The 14,157-nt window shown below is 32.6% G+C and overlaps 2 protein-coding genes across 51 annotated transcripts in view; both read right to left on the bottom strand.

The window, feature by feature from the left end:
• The window catches only part of LOC107011160 (uncharacterized protein DDB_G0290685-like), a 29,298-nt gene that overhangs the window by 8,131 nt on the left and 7,010 nt on the right, over window positions 1–14,157 (bottom strand). For 31 of the 50 annotated variants that reach the window (XM_027914910.1, XM_027914930.1, XM_027914932.1 and 28 more), the window contains 18 exons: window positions 13,436–13,531; window positions 13,123–13,281; window positions 12,307–12,381; window positions 12,093–12,191; window positions 11,876–11,974; window positions 11,662–11,757; window positions 11,446–11,544; window positions 11,231–11,329; window positions 11,025–11,108; window positions 10,806–10,904; window positions 10,591–10,689; window positions 10,375–10,473; window positions 9,736–9,828; window positions 9,520–9,618; window positions 9,284–9,373; window positions 8,879–8,965; window positions 8,661–8,759; window positions 6,324–6,422 (listed from right to left, as the gene is read on the bottom strand). In XM_027914910.1, coding sequence (XP_027770711.1) covers window positions 6,324–6,422; window positions 8,661–8,759; window positions 8,879–8,965; window positions 9,284–9,373; window positions 9,520–9,618; window positions 9,736–9,828; window positions 10,375–10,473; window positions 10,591–10,689; window positions 10,806–10,904; window positions 11,025–11,108; window positions 11,231–11,329; window positions 11,446–11,544; window positions 11,662–11,757; window positions 11,876–11,974; window positions 12,093–12,191; window positions 12,307–12,381; window positions 13,123–13,281; window positions 13,436–13,531 — 1,770 coding nt within the window. Of the gene's footprint in view, window positions 1–6,323; window positions 6,423–8,660; window positions 8,760–8,878; window positions 8,966–9,283; window positions 9,374–9,519; window positions 9,625–9,735; window positions 9,835–9,951; window positions 10,044–10,374; window positions 10,474–10,590; window positions 10,690–10,805; window positions 10,905–11,024; window positions 11,109–11,230; window positions 11,330–11,445; window positions 11,545–11,661; window positions 11,758–11,875; window positions 11,975–12,092; window positions 12,192–12,306; window positions 12,382–13,122; window positions 13,282–13,435; window positions 13,532–14,157 lie in introns of all 50 variants that reach the window. The other 19 variants (XM_027914940.1, XM_027914942.1, XM_027914941.1 and 16 more) reach the window with 13 other exon arrangements.
• On the bottom strand, window positions 10–2,234 carry LOC107011161. The gene is made up of 4 exons (XM_015210539.2): window positions 2,085–2,234; window positions 706–1,601; window positions 510–603; window positions 10–208 (listed from the first exon to the last, which is right to left on the bottom strand). Exons 2-4 carry the CDS (start codon window positions 841–843, stop codon window positions 120–122), a joined length of 321 nt encoding a protein of 106 aa, XP_015066025.1. The 5' UTR covers window positions 844–1,601; window positions 2,085–2,234; the 3' UTR covers window positions 10–119.

Genomic DNA, 14,157 nt, shown 5'->3' with positions numbered 1-14,157 from the left:
ACTCCCCAGTTAGAGACAGCAGATCAATAAAAGTTAATAAGACAAGTATTAGATCAAATGTTTCAAGTTCCAACTAATAGCAAATAAAGAAAATGAATTAACTATGTCAATGGAATAAGTCAGAGCCATGAACATACCTTTACTTGATCATTTGACTTCATAGCCCGTCTGATCCTTGAAATGGGCATCTCAGGTTTTCTCTTTGGATCTACAGAAAAAATGAAGCAGCTGCTTGAAGGTAAAATCAACAGGAAAAAACAGCAGCATATGTATTATACCAAAATTTCCATATATGACATCAGTTACCCTTGTCTAAAAATAAAAAATAAAAAAATTCCATATATGACATATCTCTATGCAATGATTCGAGATACTTAACAAAATAAATATATGTGAGGGCCGTGGCTGGTCTTAAAATGGCCAAAGCTCAAAAATATCCTTAGATTACTCATGATTGGAATATATCAGTGGTCTCTGTAGGTAAACACGTGTGAGGAGCCAAAAAACACCTGCACGTAGAATTTCTTCCTTTTGTTGATTCCAGAAACAGGAGAGATTTTCTTTTAGCAATTGCATAAACTTTGGGTCCCTTTCATCTTCATCCTACATATACAAGAAAACCAAAGGGACAAATCTCAGCTTAAATCAATCGGTACTAGATGTAAAAAGTTCCTCATGAAAACTAGACTTTATTGTATTGATTACCTGCTGAATTTTGTTGTTACTTGGCATAGAGCTATGCATACAAATCGGTCTTTGTAATTCTGAAGGTAGTGCTGATGAGGATTTTGGGAGTTCCATTAACGAACTATCGAAATCCATGTCTTCTCTATATTGGATCATATCAGGGGAGAAGGGCCTTTAAATAGCAGGAGCACCATGTTGTAACTCCCTTTTCCTTCTTGCCCCCACCCCCAAGAGAGTTACTAGGCATTAATTTTGAAGTTGTCGCTACTTCCATATTTATTAGGACTAGTTCTAAAATGTGTTCATCATTAATAAACAAACGACCTTTGATTTTACCATTGACTGGATTTCTTGACGAAAATGTCTGAACAATAAATGTTTATTTGTCGTGCTCTAGATGTTTGACTTCGGGAGTACCTTACAAATATAATCGTACATTTCAACAACAACAACATATCCAATGTAAACAAAGAGGGTTCTGGAAGGGTAGAGATAGGCATACGCAAACCTTACCCCCTACCTACCTTGGGGGTAGAGAGGTTGTTTCCATTAGACCCTCAACTCAAGAAAAAACAGTCTAAAGCATATAAAAAAAGGAAATACTGAAAATGAAGAAGCAATGGCAAAATGCTATAGACAGTAGGATAAAGCATTGACCTGTACAAAATAGTGCTACGACAGCTATAATCATGGGACGAATCTATGACATGGTTAAGCTAAGGATTTCTAACGTGAGTGGTAAATATTATTATTTATAATTAAAAAGACTAAATTTACTTTGTTGTTTGCAGAATAAACTGGCGCCAAACACCCAAGTTGATCGATCATAGTCCATATAAAATTCCTGTAAATATGGTCAATCTCCCAGCAGCGCTTCAAGTGTATTGTCACTCACGGTTCTTCTTCATCATTACCTGACAACAATCCCAAAATCTGAGTGATAATAGTTCACAGACCACAAATTTCACATGGAAGTTATATGCACTTCCTCAAAATTATGGAAACAGAATTCTACTCCCAGAAAATTACAACAACAACATATTCGGTGAAATACCACAAGTGGGGTCCTGGATGATAGATCTAGCTCTATCCTTTGTGGCCAATAAGCAATCAAACCATTCAAATCAAAATTATGAAAGAAGTCAAGAACTAAACAAAGGTATAAGAAAATATATGCTAATACTGTTGCTTTGCCTCAACATCACTGCCAACTAATGTTGGTGCAAAATATGTACATTAAATCACTTAATTAATCTACTGCAACAAGCTTCATAAACATGTTTAGTGAAATATCTTGATGTCTAAAGATTGTCCAAAAAAATCATAATGACAATCATACGAACTTGAAGAAACAACGATAGCAAGGTAAAGCACATCAAGCTTAGATTTGGACGTACCAATTTATTCTTAAGCATCTTCAGAAGGACTAATTGAAGGATTGTGCAATTCTCTAATGTAATAAAGTGATCAGTGATCTCAAAATCAGAATGACAATCATACAAACTTTAAAAATATATTTTCAAAGAAATAAAATAGCAATCTTCAATTAGGACCTGCCCAAGTTGTTATTGAGCATCTTCCGCAAGGAGAGCCAAAGGAATGTGCAATCCTCCAATGTGATAACGTCATTTTCCTTTGTTAAGTAGCTAGTGCCTAGTAGGATCAGCAAACACATGTGTTATGCCATAATAATGTTAATAAGCAAAAAAATAGGGAAATGTACAAGTACCCCCTCAACCTATGCCCGAAATCCCAGAGACACACTTATACTATACTAAGGTTCTATTATCCCCTGAACTTATTTTATAAGTAATTTCTTACCCCTTTTCGGCTTACGTGACACTAGGTTGAAAAAAAAAGTCAATCAGCGTTGACCCCATAAGATAGTGCTACGTAAGCCGAAAAGGAGTAAAAAATTATTAATAAAATAAGTTCAAAAAGGTAATAGGATCTTAGTATAGTATAAGTGTGTCTCTGGGATTTCGGAATTTCGGGCATAGGTTGAGGGGTACTTGTGCATTATCCCAAAAAATATTAAGATCATGAGAAATAGATAACAAATACAATACAGTCACACTAATCAAATAACGTGAGCTCCAAGTACTTTTTCAGATATCCAGAAAGGGTTATCAGTTGGGTCATGGGGCTTTATCTAGTCATCTAAAAAAAACGAGGATCGATATTGTGACTTGCCGAGTAGATTTTCTTCAGAATTTGGGGTTTTCTTGATTTGTGAACAAAAAGTTGAATATATATATGGCATGCATACAAATAGAAAGAAACAGCACCTAGGATATCTCAATTTGATAACCTAGTGCAAGAACGAGATTTCAAATTTAAAATTTCAAGAAATAATTCAATATTGTGACTTGCCAAGTACATTTTCTTCATAAAATTGTAAGTATTACGGTCAAAGATATTATAGTATCCAGAAAGAAGAAGCAAAACCTAATGTGTAAGAAGTAGTTTTCTTCTCCGTCGATTCAACGCAACTCCATTTGTCGCGTCAATTATCTCCAAGATAGCACCAAATAACTTATAATTGCAAATTCCGGACGAATTTTGCGGCAAAATATCACCGGAGGATTTCAAGAACACCATTGTTCTTAGCTATCATTCACAGTTGTGAGAGCAAACGCGTTTGTTCCCCTTACTGATACATTGTTTCCGTGGTGAATGGACAATGTAAGCTTTACTTATTTGGCGGTAAAAAAAATACCATAAATAATAATAAAATATTCCCCCCACCCCACCCCCGGGTTTAAAAAAGAACTTTTTAGTTAGTTTTAAAAAAATGATTATTTTTTTTTAAATATTTTAACTTTAATTTTTAACGTGGCATATTTGAAACTATAAGATTAAAGAGTATTTTGGTACATTTAATATGACTTTAATTTAGAATTACAAAATTAAATTTTTTTTTTCTTTTCTTAAACTCGATTCTAAGTCAAACTAGGTCATACTAAATCGTGAGGGTACTATTTACTTTAAAAAAAGTATTTGTAATTTAATACTTTTGTGCACTAATTTAGATAGTAATTTTTAGATATCTAAGATTCAAATAATTCTTATTATTATTATAACTTTTTTATATATTTTTTTATTATCTTAAATTATCAACTGTTTTCTAATTATGTAAAAAAATTATTTGAATATACTTATAGATTCTCAGATTCAATCGAGAAAATTAATTTAATTGTCTGTTCCAATTGAAAAGTTTCAAGACATGTATCAAGTGTGGCTAGTAGGAACTAGGAAGAGAAAAAAATTTCAAGACTTTCTTTAACTTCATCACACATGTCACCACCAACTAATTCACCTCGACGGCACACACGCTTTGTCGCGCCTCACCCCACTTTCCGTTCGACCCATATATACGTTACGACTTAGGTATAAATTTTAAATTAAAATTTAATTTAATTTATGATATAAATTTAATTTGAGTTTTAACTTTTGATTTTGTTTTAATATAAAACTTGACTTCACCTTGAACTTTTAATCCTAATTTGGAATTCGACTTATACTTTGACCAAAGATTTTCTAGAGCTCTATCTTTACTCAAGACTTGAGCCTAATTCAAAACACCTTAATTAAAGATAGCATTATTGACACTATATTTTGGCACATTTCATTTCTTAGTTTTAAGCATATCACTGAGATTCTTATTCTTGACAATTTATCAACTTAAGTTCGCATATATTTTAACATTAATTTCAATCAAAAAATCCACAAAAAAAACTATCTGTTAATAGTTTGATTCAAATATGCACATCCATTTTTTTTAACTCTGTTATTATAACTTGAAATAAATCAATAGTTTCCCCTACGAATTTTTAAGCCAAATAAGTATACTAAATTCTATAATAGTTATAAATTTATATGAATTAGGATTAAAAACATTTATTAATATATCTAAAGAAAAAGTGAAAATTATATAAGTGAAGGTCTTTTGTTTAATATTACTACTTTTAAGTATAGTTTTAATTTATTATCATTTTTGTCAACTTTTAGCAATAATTATTTAAAATAATTTTAAAACAACTTTTAATACATGTTTAATACAACACTAACTCATAATGCAAGCTTCAGTTTAAAATTTTTCTTAAAACTTACATATATCATACAAATAAATTATAACTATTTTTAATACACATTTAATATTTTTTTTCTCACCACTTATAATTTTTATATGATATAAATGAATTATATGTAGCATTTCAACACACATTGTGTAATGATATAAACATTAGAAATTTTATAACATTCATACATAATAGTAAACTAATCAACTTCTAAAACAAAATGTTAAAAAAGATTTTATTCCTTATACTTTATTTTTTATCGTAAAGCCTGACATTTTTGAAAATCTTCATGTTGTGATCTTTTTATCCATAGTTTATGTTGAGTGGATTTCTTTTAAAAAATAATTATTTATTTTAAATATACTCTCTAATTTGTAAACCACATAAAACTTGTATCAATAATTAATTAGACAAGTAATCTGATCGTAAGAAATGAAGAGACATAATAAACGGCCAAATGAATTAAATTTAAATTTAAAAATGTATTACACTCATTTTAAAGTTGAATTAGAAGCGAATTAAAAGTGAATAAAAAAATTAAAGATAATTGGTAGAAGAATCAAAAGGAAACAAATAACGTATCAATTATCATGTCATGTTTTAAATAAATGGAATCAAAGCAAGTATTTATCTAAAAGAGGAAAGAGTTATGCCTCCATATAAAGTGGGTACCATTCTTAGACTTTCCCTTTATAGAATTGCACCCTTTTGATTATAAGCAAGTTTGGATCAGCCAAGTTTTTTAGGTGTTCTTCGTGTTTTTTTTGTCTAAACACCTAGTAACTGAGTTTAACTCCCACTTTAAAGTCCCTCCTCAATTTCCATTAAAAATTCATCTATGTCAAACTCAGGTTCAGGGGATGAGTTGATCAGAGGTGGTAGCATGAGAGGCTCTGGAATGATGAAAGAAGCCTACATAAATAACACACAAAAAATTAGGTTGTGATAGTTCTCAGCAAGTGTTGAACGAATTTTTTGGGGAATGAAGATAAGCAAAGCACAAAATCCGCCTAAACAGTTTGTTACTGTTTATTTGGATGAAGGTTTACAAGGTAGTTTCACTTACTGGGATGTTGTTAGGTTGACCCATTTGATAAGTTGGGTGAAATTCATTTCCTTGGCCATCATTTGCCTCCGCCTGCACCTGAAACTACTTTAAACCATAAGATAACTAACAAAAGTTCCAATATTCATCTCAGGATTCAAATACATGGATCAAAATGTGTAATTATCTGTGTGAAGTTGGACATTGACTATTCATTTAGTTTGAAATAAAACATACATATTTTGAGACATGGGATTAAAATTACAACAGTTTAGGATTAAAAAGAGGTACAGAGGAAAGATCAGTTCAACACTCTGAGTACTAATCGAGTCACATATAATATATAAAAGCATTTTGCAGGAAGTACAATACGGCCTTATGAATTTTAAATCACCTCATAGTTTTTTTAAGATGCACAGCACCAAAAATTTAGCCTAGATAAATAGCACGCTACAGTAAATTCTGAAGAAGGTTTTGCACATGTAGTTCTGAAAGTCATTATAACTCACCGGAATGTTAATAGGCTGAACATTAGAAGGTGGCTCAAATTCATTGCCTTGGTAATCATTTTCTCCCCCTCGCACCTGAAATTGGTACAGCTGCTGCAGCTAATGCTATTTTAGTACTTAAAACAATAAAAAAAAATAACCTAGATAAATAGCACGCTACAGTCAATTCTGATGTGAATTTTTTGCACATGTTGTTCTGAAAGTCATTATAACTCACCGGAATGTCAAAAACATTAGAAGCTTGGTTAAATTCTTTGCCTTGGCCATCATTTTCTTCCCCTCGCACCTGAAATTGGTACAGCTGCTGCAGCTAATGCTATTTTAGTACTTAAAATTATATATAAAAAAAATATCCTAGATAAATAGCACGCTTCAGTCAATTCTGATGAAGGTTTTGCACATGTAATTATGAAAGTCATTATAACTCACCGGAATGTCAAAAACATTAGAAGCTTGGTTAAATTCTTTGCCTTGGCCATCATTTTCTTCCCCTCGCACCTGAAATTGGTACAGCTGCTGCAGCTAATGCTATTTTAGTACTTAAAATTATATATAAAAAAAATATCCTAGATAAATAGCACGCTTCAGTCAATTCTGATGAAGGTTTTGCACATGTAATTATGAAAGTCATTATAACTCACCGGAATGTCAAAAACATTAGAAGCTTGGTTAAATTCTTTGCCTTGGCCATCATTTTCTTCCCCTCGCACCTGAAATTGGTACAGCTGCTGCAGCTAATGCTATTTTAGTACTTAAAATTATATATAAAAAAAATATCCTAGATAAATAGCACGCTTCAGTCAATTCTGATGAAGGTTTTGCACATGTAATTATGAAAGTCATTATAACTCACCGGAATGTCAAAAACATTAGAAGCTTGGTTAAATTCTTTGCCTTGGCCATCATTTTCTTCCCCTCGCACCTGAAATTGGTACAGCTGCTGCAGCTAATGCTATTTTAGTACTTAAAATTATATATAAAAAAAATATCCTAGATAAATAGCACGCTTCAGTCAATTCTGATGAAGGTTTTGCACATGTAATTATGAAAGTCATTATAACTCACCGGAATGTCAAAAACATTAGAAGCTTGGTTAAATTCTTTGCCTTGGCCATCATTTTCTTCCCCTCGCACCTGAAATTGGTACAGCTGCTGCAGCTAATGCTATTTTAGTACTTAAAATTATATATAAAAAAAATATCCTAGATAAATAGCACGCTTCAGTCAATTCTGATGAAGGTTTTGCACATGTAATTATGAAAGTCATTATAACTCACCGGAATGTCAAAAACATTAGAAGCTTGGTTAAATTCTTTGCCTTGGCCATCATTTTCTTCCCCTCGCACCTGAAATTGGTACAGCTGCTGCAGCTAATGCTATTTTAGTACTTAAAATTATATATAAAAAAAATATCCTAGATAAATAGCACGCTTCAGTCAATTCTGATGAAGGTTTTGCACATGTAATTATGAAAGTCATTATAACTCACCGGAATGTCAAAAACATTAGAAGCTTGGTTAAATTCTTTGCCTTGGCCATCATTTTCTTCCCCTCGCACCTGAAATTGGTACAGCTGCTGCAGCTAATGCTATTTTAGTACTTAAAATTATATATAAAAAAAATATCCTAGATAAATAGCACGCTTCAGTCAATTCTGATGAAGGTTTTGCACATGTAATTATGAAAGTCATTATAACTCACCGGAATGTCAAAAACATTAGAAGCTTGGTTAAATTCTTTGCCTTGGCCATCATTTTCTTCCCCTCGCACCTGAAATTGGTACAGCTGCTGCAGCTAATGCTATTTTAGTACTTAAAATTATATATAAAAAAAATATCCTAGATAAATAGCACGCTTCAGTCAATTCTGATGAAGGTTTTGCACATGTAATTATGAAAGTCATTATAACTCACCGGAATGTCAAAAACATTAGAAGCTTGGTTAAATTCTTTGCCTTGGCCATCATTTTCTTCCCCTCGCACCTGAAATTGGTACAGCTGCTGCAGCTAATGCTATTTTAGTACTTAAAATTATATATAAAAAAAATATCCTAGATAAATAGCACGCTTCAGTCAATTCTGATGAAGGTTTTGCACATGTAATTATGAAAGTCATTATAACTCACCGGAATGTCAAAAACATTAGAAGCTTGGTTAAATTCTTTGCCTTGGCCATCATTTTCTTCCCCTCGCACCTGAAATTGGTACAGCAACTGCAGCTAATGCTATTTTAGTACTTAAAATTATATATAAAAAAAATATCCTAGATAAATAGCACGCTTCAGTCAATTCTGATGAAGGTTTTGCACATGTAATTATGAAAGTCATTATAACTCACCGGAATGTTATCAGGCTGAACATTAAAAGCTTGGTTAAATTCATTGCCTTGGCCATCATTTTCTTCCCCTCGCACCTGAAATTGGTACAGCAACTGCAGCTAATGCTATTTTAGTACTTAAAATTATATATAAAAAAAATATCCTAGATAAATAGCACGCTTCAGTCAATTCTGATGAAGGTTTTGCACATGTAATTATGAAAGTCATTATAACTCACCGGAATGTCAAAAACATTAGAAGCTTGGTTAAATTCTTTGCCTTGGCCATCATTTTCTTCCCCTCGCACCAGAAATTGGTACATTGACTATTCATTTAGTTTGAAATAAAACATACATATTTTGAGACATAGGATTAAAATTACAACAGTTTAGGATTAAAAAGAGGTACAGAGGAAAGATCAGTTCAACACTCTGAGTACTAATCGAGTCACATATAATATATAGAAGCATTTTGCAGGAAGTACAATACGGCTTTATGAAGTTTAAATCACCTCATAGTTTTTTTAAGATGCACAGCACCAAAAATTTAGCCTAGATAAATAATTAGCCTAGATAAATAGCACGCTACAGTCAATTCTGATGAAGGTTTTGCACATGTAGTTCTGAAAGTCATTATAACTCACCGGAATGTTAATAGGCTGAACATTAGAAGGTGGCTCAAATTCATTGCCTTGGTAATCATTTTCTCCCCCTCGCACCTGAAATTGGTACAGCTGTTGCAGCCAACGTATTTTAGCACTTAAAACAAGAAAAAAAAATAACCTAGATAAATAGCACGCTAAAGTCAGTTCTGATGTGAATTTTTTGCACATGTTGTTCTGAAAGTCATTATGTAGTTCTGAAAGTCATTATAACTCACCGTAATGTTATTAGGCTGAACATTAGAAGCTGGGTCAAATTCATTGCCTTGGCCATCATTTTCTTCCCCTCGCACCAGAAATTGGTACAATTGTTGCAGCTAACACTATTTTAGTACTTAAAACTATTAAAAAAAATTAACCTAGATAAATAGCACGCTACAGTCAATTCTAATGAATTTTTTGCACATGTAGTTCTGAAAGTCATTATAACTCACCGGAATGTTAATAGGCTGAACATTAGAAGGTGGCTCAAATTCATTGCCTTGGTAATCATTTTCTCCCCCTCGCACCTGAAATTGGTACAGCTGCTGCACCTAAAGCTATTTTAGTACTTAAAATAATAAAAAAATTAACCTAGATAAATAGCACGCTACAGTCAATTCTGATGTGAATTTTTTGCACATGTTGTTCTGAAAGTCATTATAACTCACCGTAATGTTATCAGGCTGAACATTAAAAGCTTGGTTAAATTCATTGCCATGGCCATCATTTTCTTCCCACGCACCTGAAATTGGTACAGCAACTGCAGCTAATGCTATTTTAGTACTAAAAGTTTTATATAAAAAAAATATCCTAGATAAATAGCACGCTACAGTCAATTCTCATGAAGGTTTTGCACATGTAATTCTGAAAGTCATTATAACTCACCGGAATGTTAAAAACATAAGAAGCTTGGTTAAATTCATTGCCTTGTTCATCATTTTCTTCCCCTCACACCTGAAATTGGTACAGCTGCAGATAATGCTATTTTAGTACTTAAAACTATATAAAAAATTAACCTAGATAAATAGCACGCTACAATCAATTTTGATGAATTTTTTGCACATGTAGTTCTGAAAGTCATTATAACTCACCGGAATGTTATTAGGCTGAACATTAGAAGCTGGGTCAAATTCATTGCCTTGGCCATCATTTTCTTCCCCTCGCACCTGAAATTGGTACAACTGCTGCAACTAACACTATTTTAATACTTAAAACTATTAAAAAAAGTTAACATAGATAAATAGCACACTACAGTCAATTCTAATGATTTTTTTGCACATGTAGTTCTGAAAGTCATTATAACTCACCGGAATGTTATTAGGCTGAACATTAGAAGGTGGCTCAAATTCATTGCTTTGGTAATCATTTTCTCCCCCTCGCACCTGAAATTGGTACAGCTGCTGCAGCTAATGCTATTTTAGTACTTAAAACAATAAAAAAATTAACCTAGATAAATAGCACGCTATAGTCAATTCTGATGTGAATTTTTTGCACATGTTGTTCTGAAAGTCATTATACTCACCGGAATGTTATCAGGCTGAATATTAAAAGCTTGGTTAAATTTATTGCCTTGGCCATCATTTTCTTCCCCTCGCACCTGAAATTGGTACAGCAACTGCAGCTAATGCTATTTTAGTACTTAAAATTATATATATATAAAAATATCCTAGATAAATAGCACGATACAGTCAATTCTGATGAAGGTTTTGCACATGTAATTCTGAAAGTCATTATAACTCACCGAAGTGTTAAAAACATTAGAAGCTTGGTTAAATTCATTGCCTTGGCCATCATTTTCTTCCCCTCGCACCTGAAATTGGTACAGCTGCAGATAATGCTATTTTAGTACTTAAAACTATAAAAAAAATTAACCTAGATAAATAGCACGCTACAGTCAATTTTGATGAATTTTTTGCACATGTAGTTCTGAAAGTCATTATAACTCACCGGAATGTTATTAGGCTGAACATTAGAAGCTGGCTCAAATTTATTTTCTTGGCCATCATTTTCTTCCCCTCGCGCCGGAAATTGATACAGCTGCTGCAGCTAATGTTATTTTAGTACTTAAAACTATAAAAAAAATTAACCTAGATAAATAGAAAGCTATAGTCAATTCTGATGAATTTTTTGCACAAGTAGTTCTGAAAGTCATTATAACTCACTGGATTGTTATTAGGCTGAACATTAGAAGCTGGGTCAAATTCATTGCTTTGGCCATTATTTTCTTCCCCTCGCACCTGAAATTGGTACAACTGCTGCAGCTAACGCTATTTTAGTACTTAAAACTATTTAAAAAAATTAACCTAGATAAATAGCACGCTACAGTCAATTCTAGTGAATTTTTTGCACATATAGTTCTGAAAGTCATTATAACTCACCGGAATGTTAATAGGCTGAACATTAGGTGGCTCAAATTCATTGCCTTGGTAATCATTTTGTCCCCCTCGCACCTGAAATTGGTACAGCTGCTGCAGCTAATGCTATTTTAGTACTTAAAACAATAAAAAAAGTTAACCTAGATAAATAGGACGCTACAGTCAATTCTGATGTGAATTTTTTGCACATGTTGTTCTGAAAGTCATTATAACTCACCGGAATGTTATCAGGCTGAACATTAGAAGCTTGGTTAAATTCATTGCCTTGGCCATCATTTTCTTTCCGTCGCACCCTAAATTGGTACAGCTGCTGCAGCTAATGCTATTTTAGTACTTAAAACAAAAAAAAAAGTTAACCTAGATAAATAGGACGCTACAGTCAATTCTGATGTGAATTTTTTGCACATGTTGTTCTGAAAGTCATTATAACTCACCGGAATGTTATCAGGCTGAACATTAGAAGCTTGGTTAAATTCATTGCCTTGGCCATCATTTTCTTTCCGTCGCACCTGAAATTGGTACAGCTGCTGCAGCTAATGCTATTTTAGTACTTAAAACTATTAAAAAAAAAACCTAGATAAATAGCACTCTACAGTCAATTCTCATGAAATTTTAGCACATGTAGTTCTGAAAGTCATTTTAACTCACCGGAATATTATCAGGCTGAACATTAGAAGCTGGCTCAAATTCATTGCCTTGGCCATCATTTTCTTCTCCTTGCACCTGAAATTGGTACAGCTGCCTCAGCTAATGCTATTTTAGTACTTAAAACTATAAAAAAAAAAATTGTAGACGTTCCAAATTCATGACTGGATTCAAATACGAGGATCAAAATATGTAATTACATGTGTGAAGTTGAACATTGACTACTAAATTAAATTGAAACAAAATTTATACACTGAAACTACTTAAAAATTACTACCCATAAAACTAAAATTACAATATTTCAGAACCCAAACGAGGTAGACAACAATAGATAGTTTTGACTCTCTTAGGTAGTAATGATGGCAGGTACAAAAAAGATGAATAATCTGTTTCTAGGGCAGAAAAAGTAAAGGATGGAGAGTAATGGAGAAACGAAAGATTTTTGGAGATATCATCAAAAGTACAACTTATTGAAGTTTAAATTTCTTTATATGTATAATATATATATACATACACACACATAAATGTGTGTATGTGGAGGAGGGACCAAGCCTGACTTGTAGTGCAACGCGTAGGCAGTGAGCCCAGGTAGCAGCAAGCTACCTTAGCGAGTCTTCCCCCTGAAGAAAAGGTTAATAATATCATGTGGACCAATGACCCACGTATCAGATGTTACAGAAATAAGAGCAGATATACCTCATTGTGTTTTAGAATAAACAGCAGTACAAATTACCCAGGATAAACAATATGCTAGTGTTACTTGGAATAAAGTTTACTAGGTACTTTACACATGCAGTGTTGAAAGTCAGTATCACTCACTGGAATGTTGTGAAGCTGAACCATTTGATTAGCAAGGTGAAATTTATTTCCTTGCACATCATTTGCCTCTTCCATTAAAAAATCATGACTATTGAACTCAAATTCAGGAAATAAATCAACCAGAGGCACTGGAATTCCTTGGTTACTGATAAAAGAAGCCTACATAAATAAGATCAAAAACTTAGGTTGTGTTAGTTCCCAGCAAGTGTTCAACTTTTTTTGGGGTGGATGAAGATAAAGCAAACCACCAAATTCGCCTAAACAGTTTGTTACTGTTAATTCAGATGAAGGTTTACAAGGTAGTTTCACTTACTGGAATGTTATTAGGCTGAACCATTTGACAAACCGGGTGAAATTCATTTCCTTGGCTACCATTCAAGTCCTCTTCCACCTGAAATTGGTACTTTAGCTAGTGTTATTTTAGTTCTTTAATTGTAAGTTTAATTAATAAATGTTCCAAAATTCATGGCAGGATTCAATTACATGGACCAAAATATGTAATTATGCATATGAAGTTGATCATTGACTCCTCAGTTAGACCAAAATACAATTTTATATATTTGAAGACTAGAAAAAAGGTATACTCCATAAAATTTAGATATCAATATTTTAGAATTAAAAATAGGTACCAAGAAAAAATCGATTTAACTCTAAATAGTAATAATGTCATGTAAATAAAAAAATAAATCGAGGAAGTATTTTTGCAGGAAGAACAAGTAAGACTAAATGAAGTTTAAGAGTGTGTTTGGTATGAAGGAAAACATTTTCTGGAAAATGTTTTTCAATTTTCCCATGTTTGGTTGGGACAAAAGTTTTGGAAAATGTTTTCCAAATCAACTCATTTTCCTCAAAATTAAGGAAAATGACTTCCCTTCAAAAATTAAGGAAAACATTTTCCATAGCTCTCCTCTAATTTCAAATTACATTTTTTTTTTGGAAAAACATCAATTTAAAAAAATATTTTCAATTTCAAAATTTTTATTTTTTCACATGATCCTTGACCTTCCCCCCACCGGCCAGCCCCCCCCCCAACCC

The sequence above is a fragment of the Solanum pennellii genome, chromosome 2 (genome assembly GCF_001406875.1).
Source record: "Solanum pennellii chromosome 2, SPENNV200".
In the NCBI taxonomy this organism is placed as follows: Eukaryota; Viridiplantae; Streptophyta; class Magnoliopsida; order Solanales; family Solanaceae; genus Solanum; species Solanum pennellii.
The sequence above is the reverse complement of the archived record's forward strand: the minus strand, read 5'-3'. Positions and strand labels throughout refer to the sequence as shown.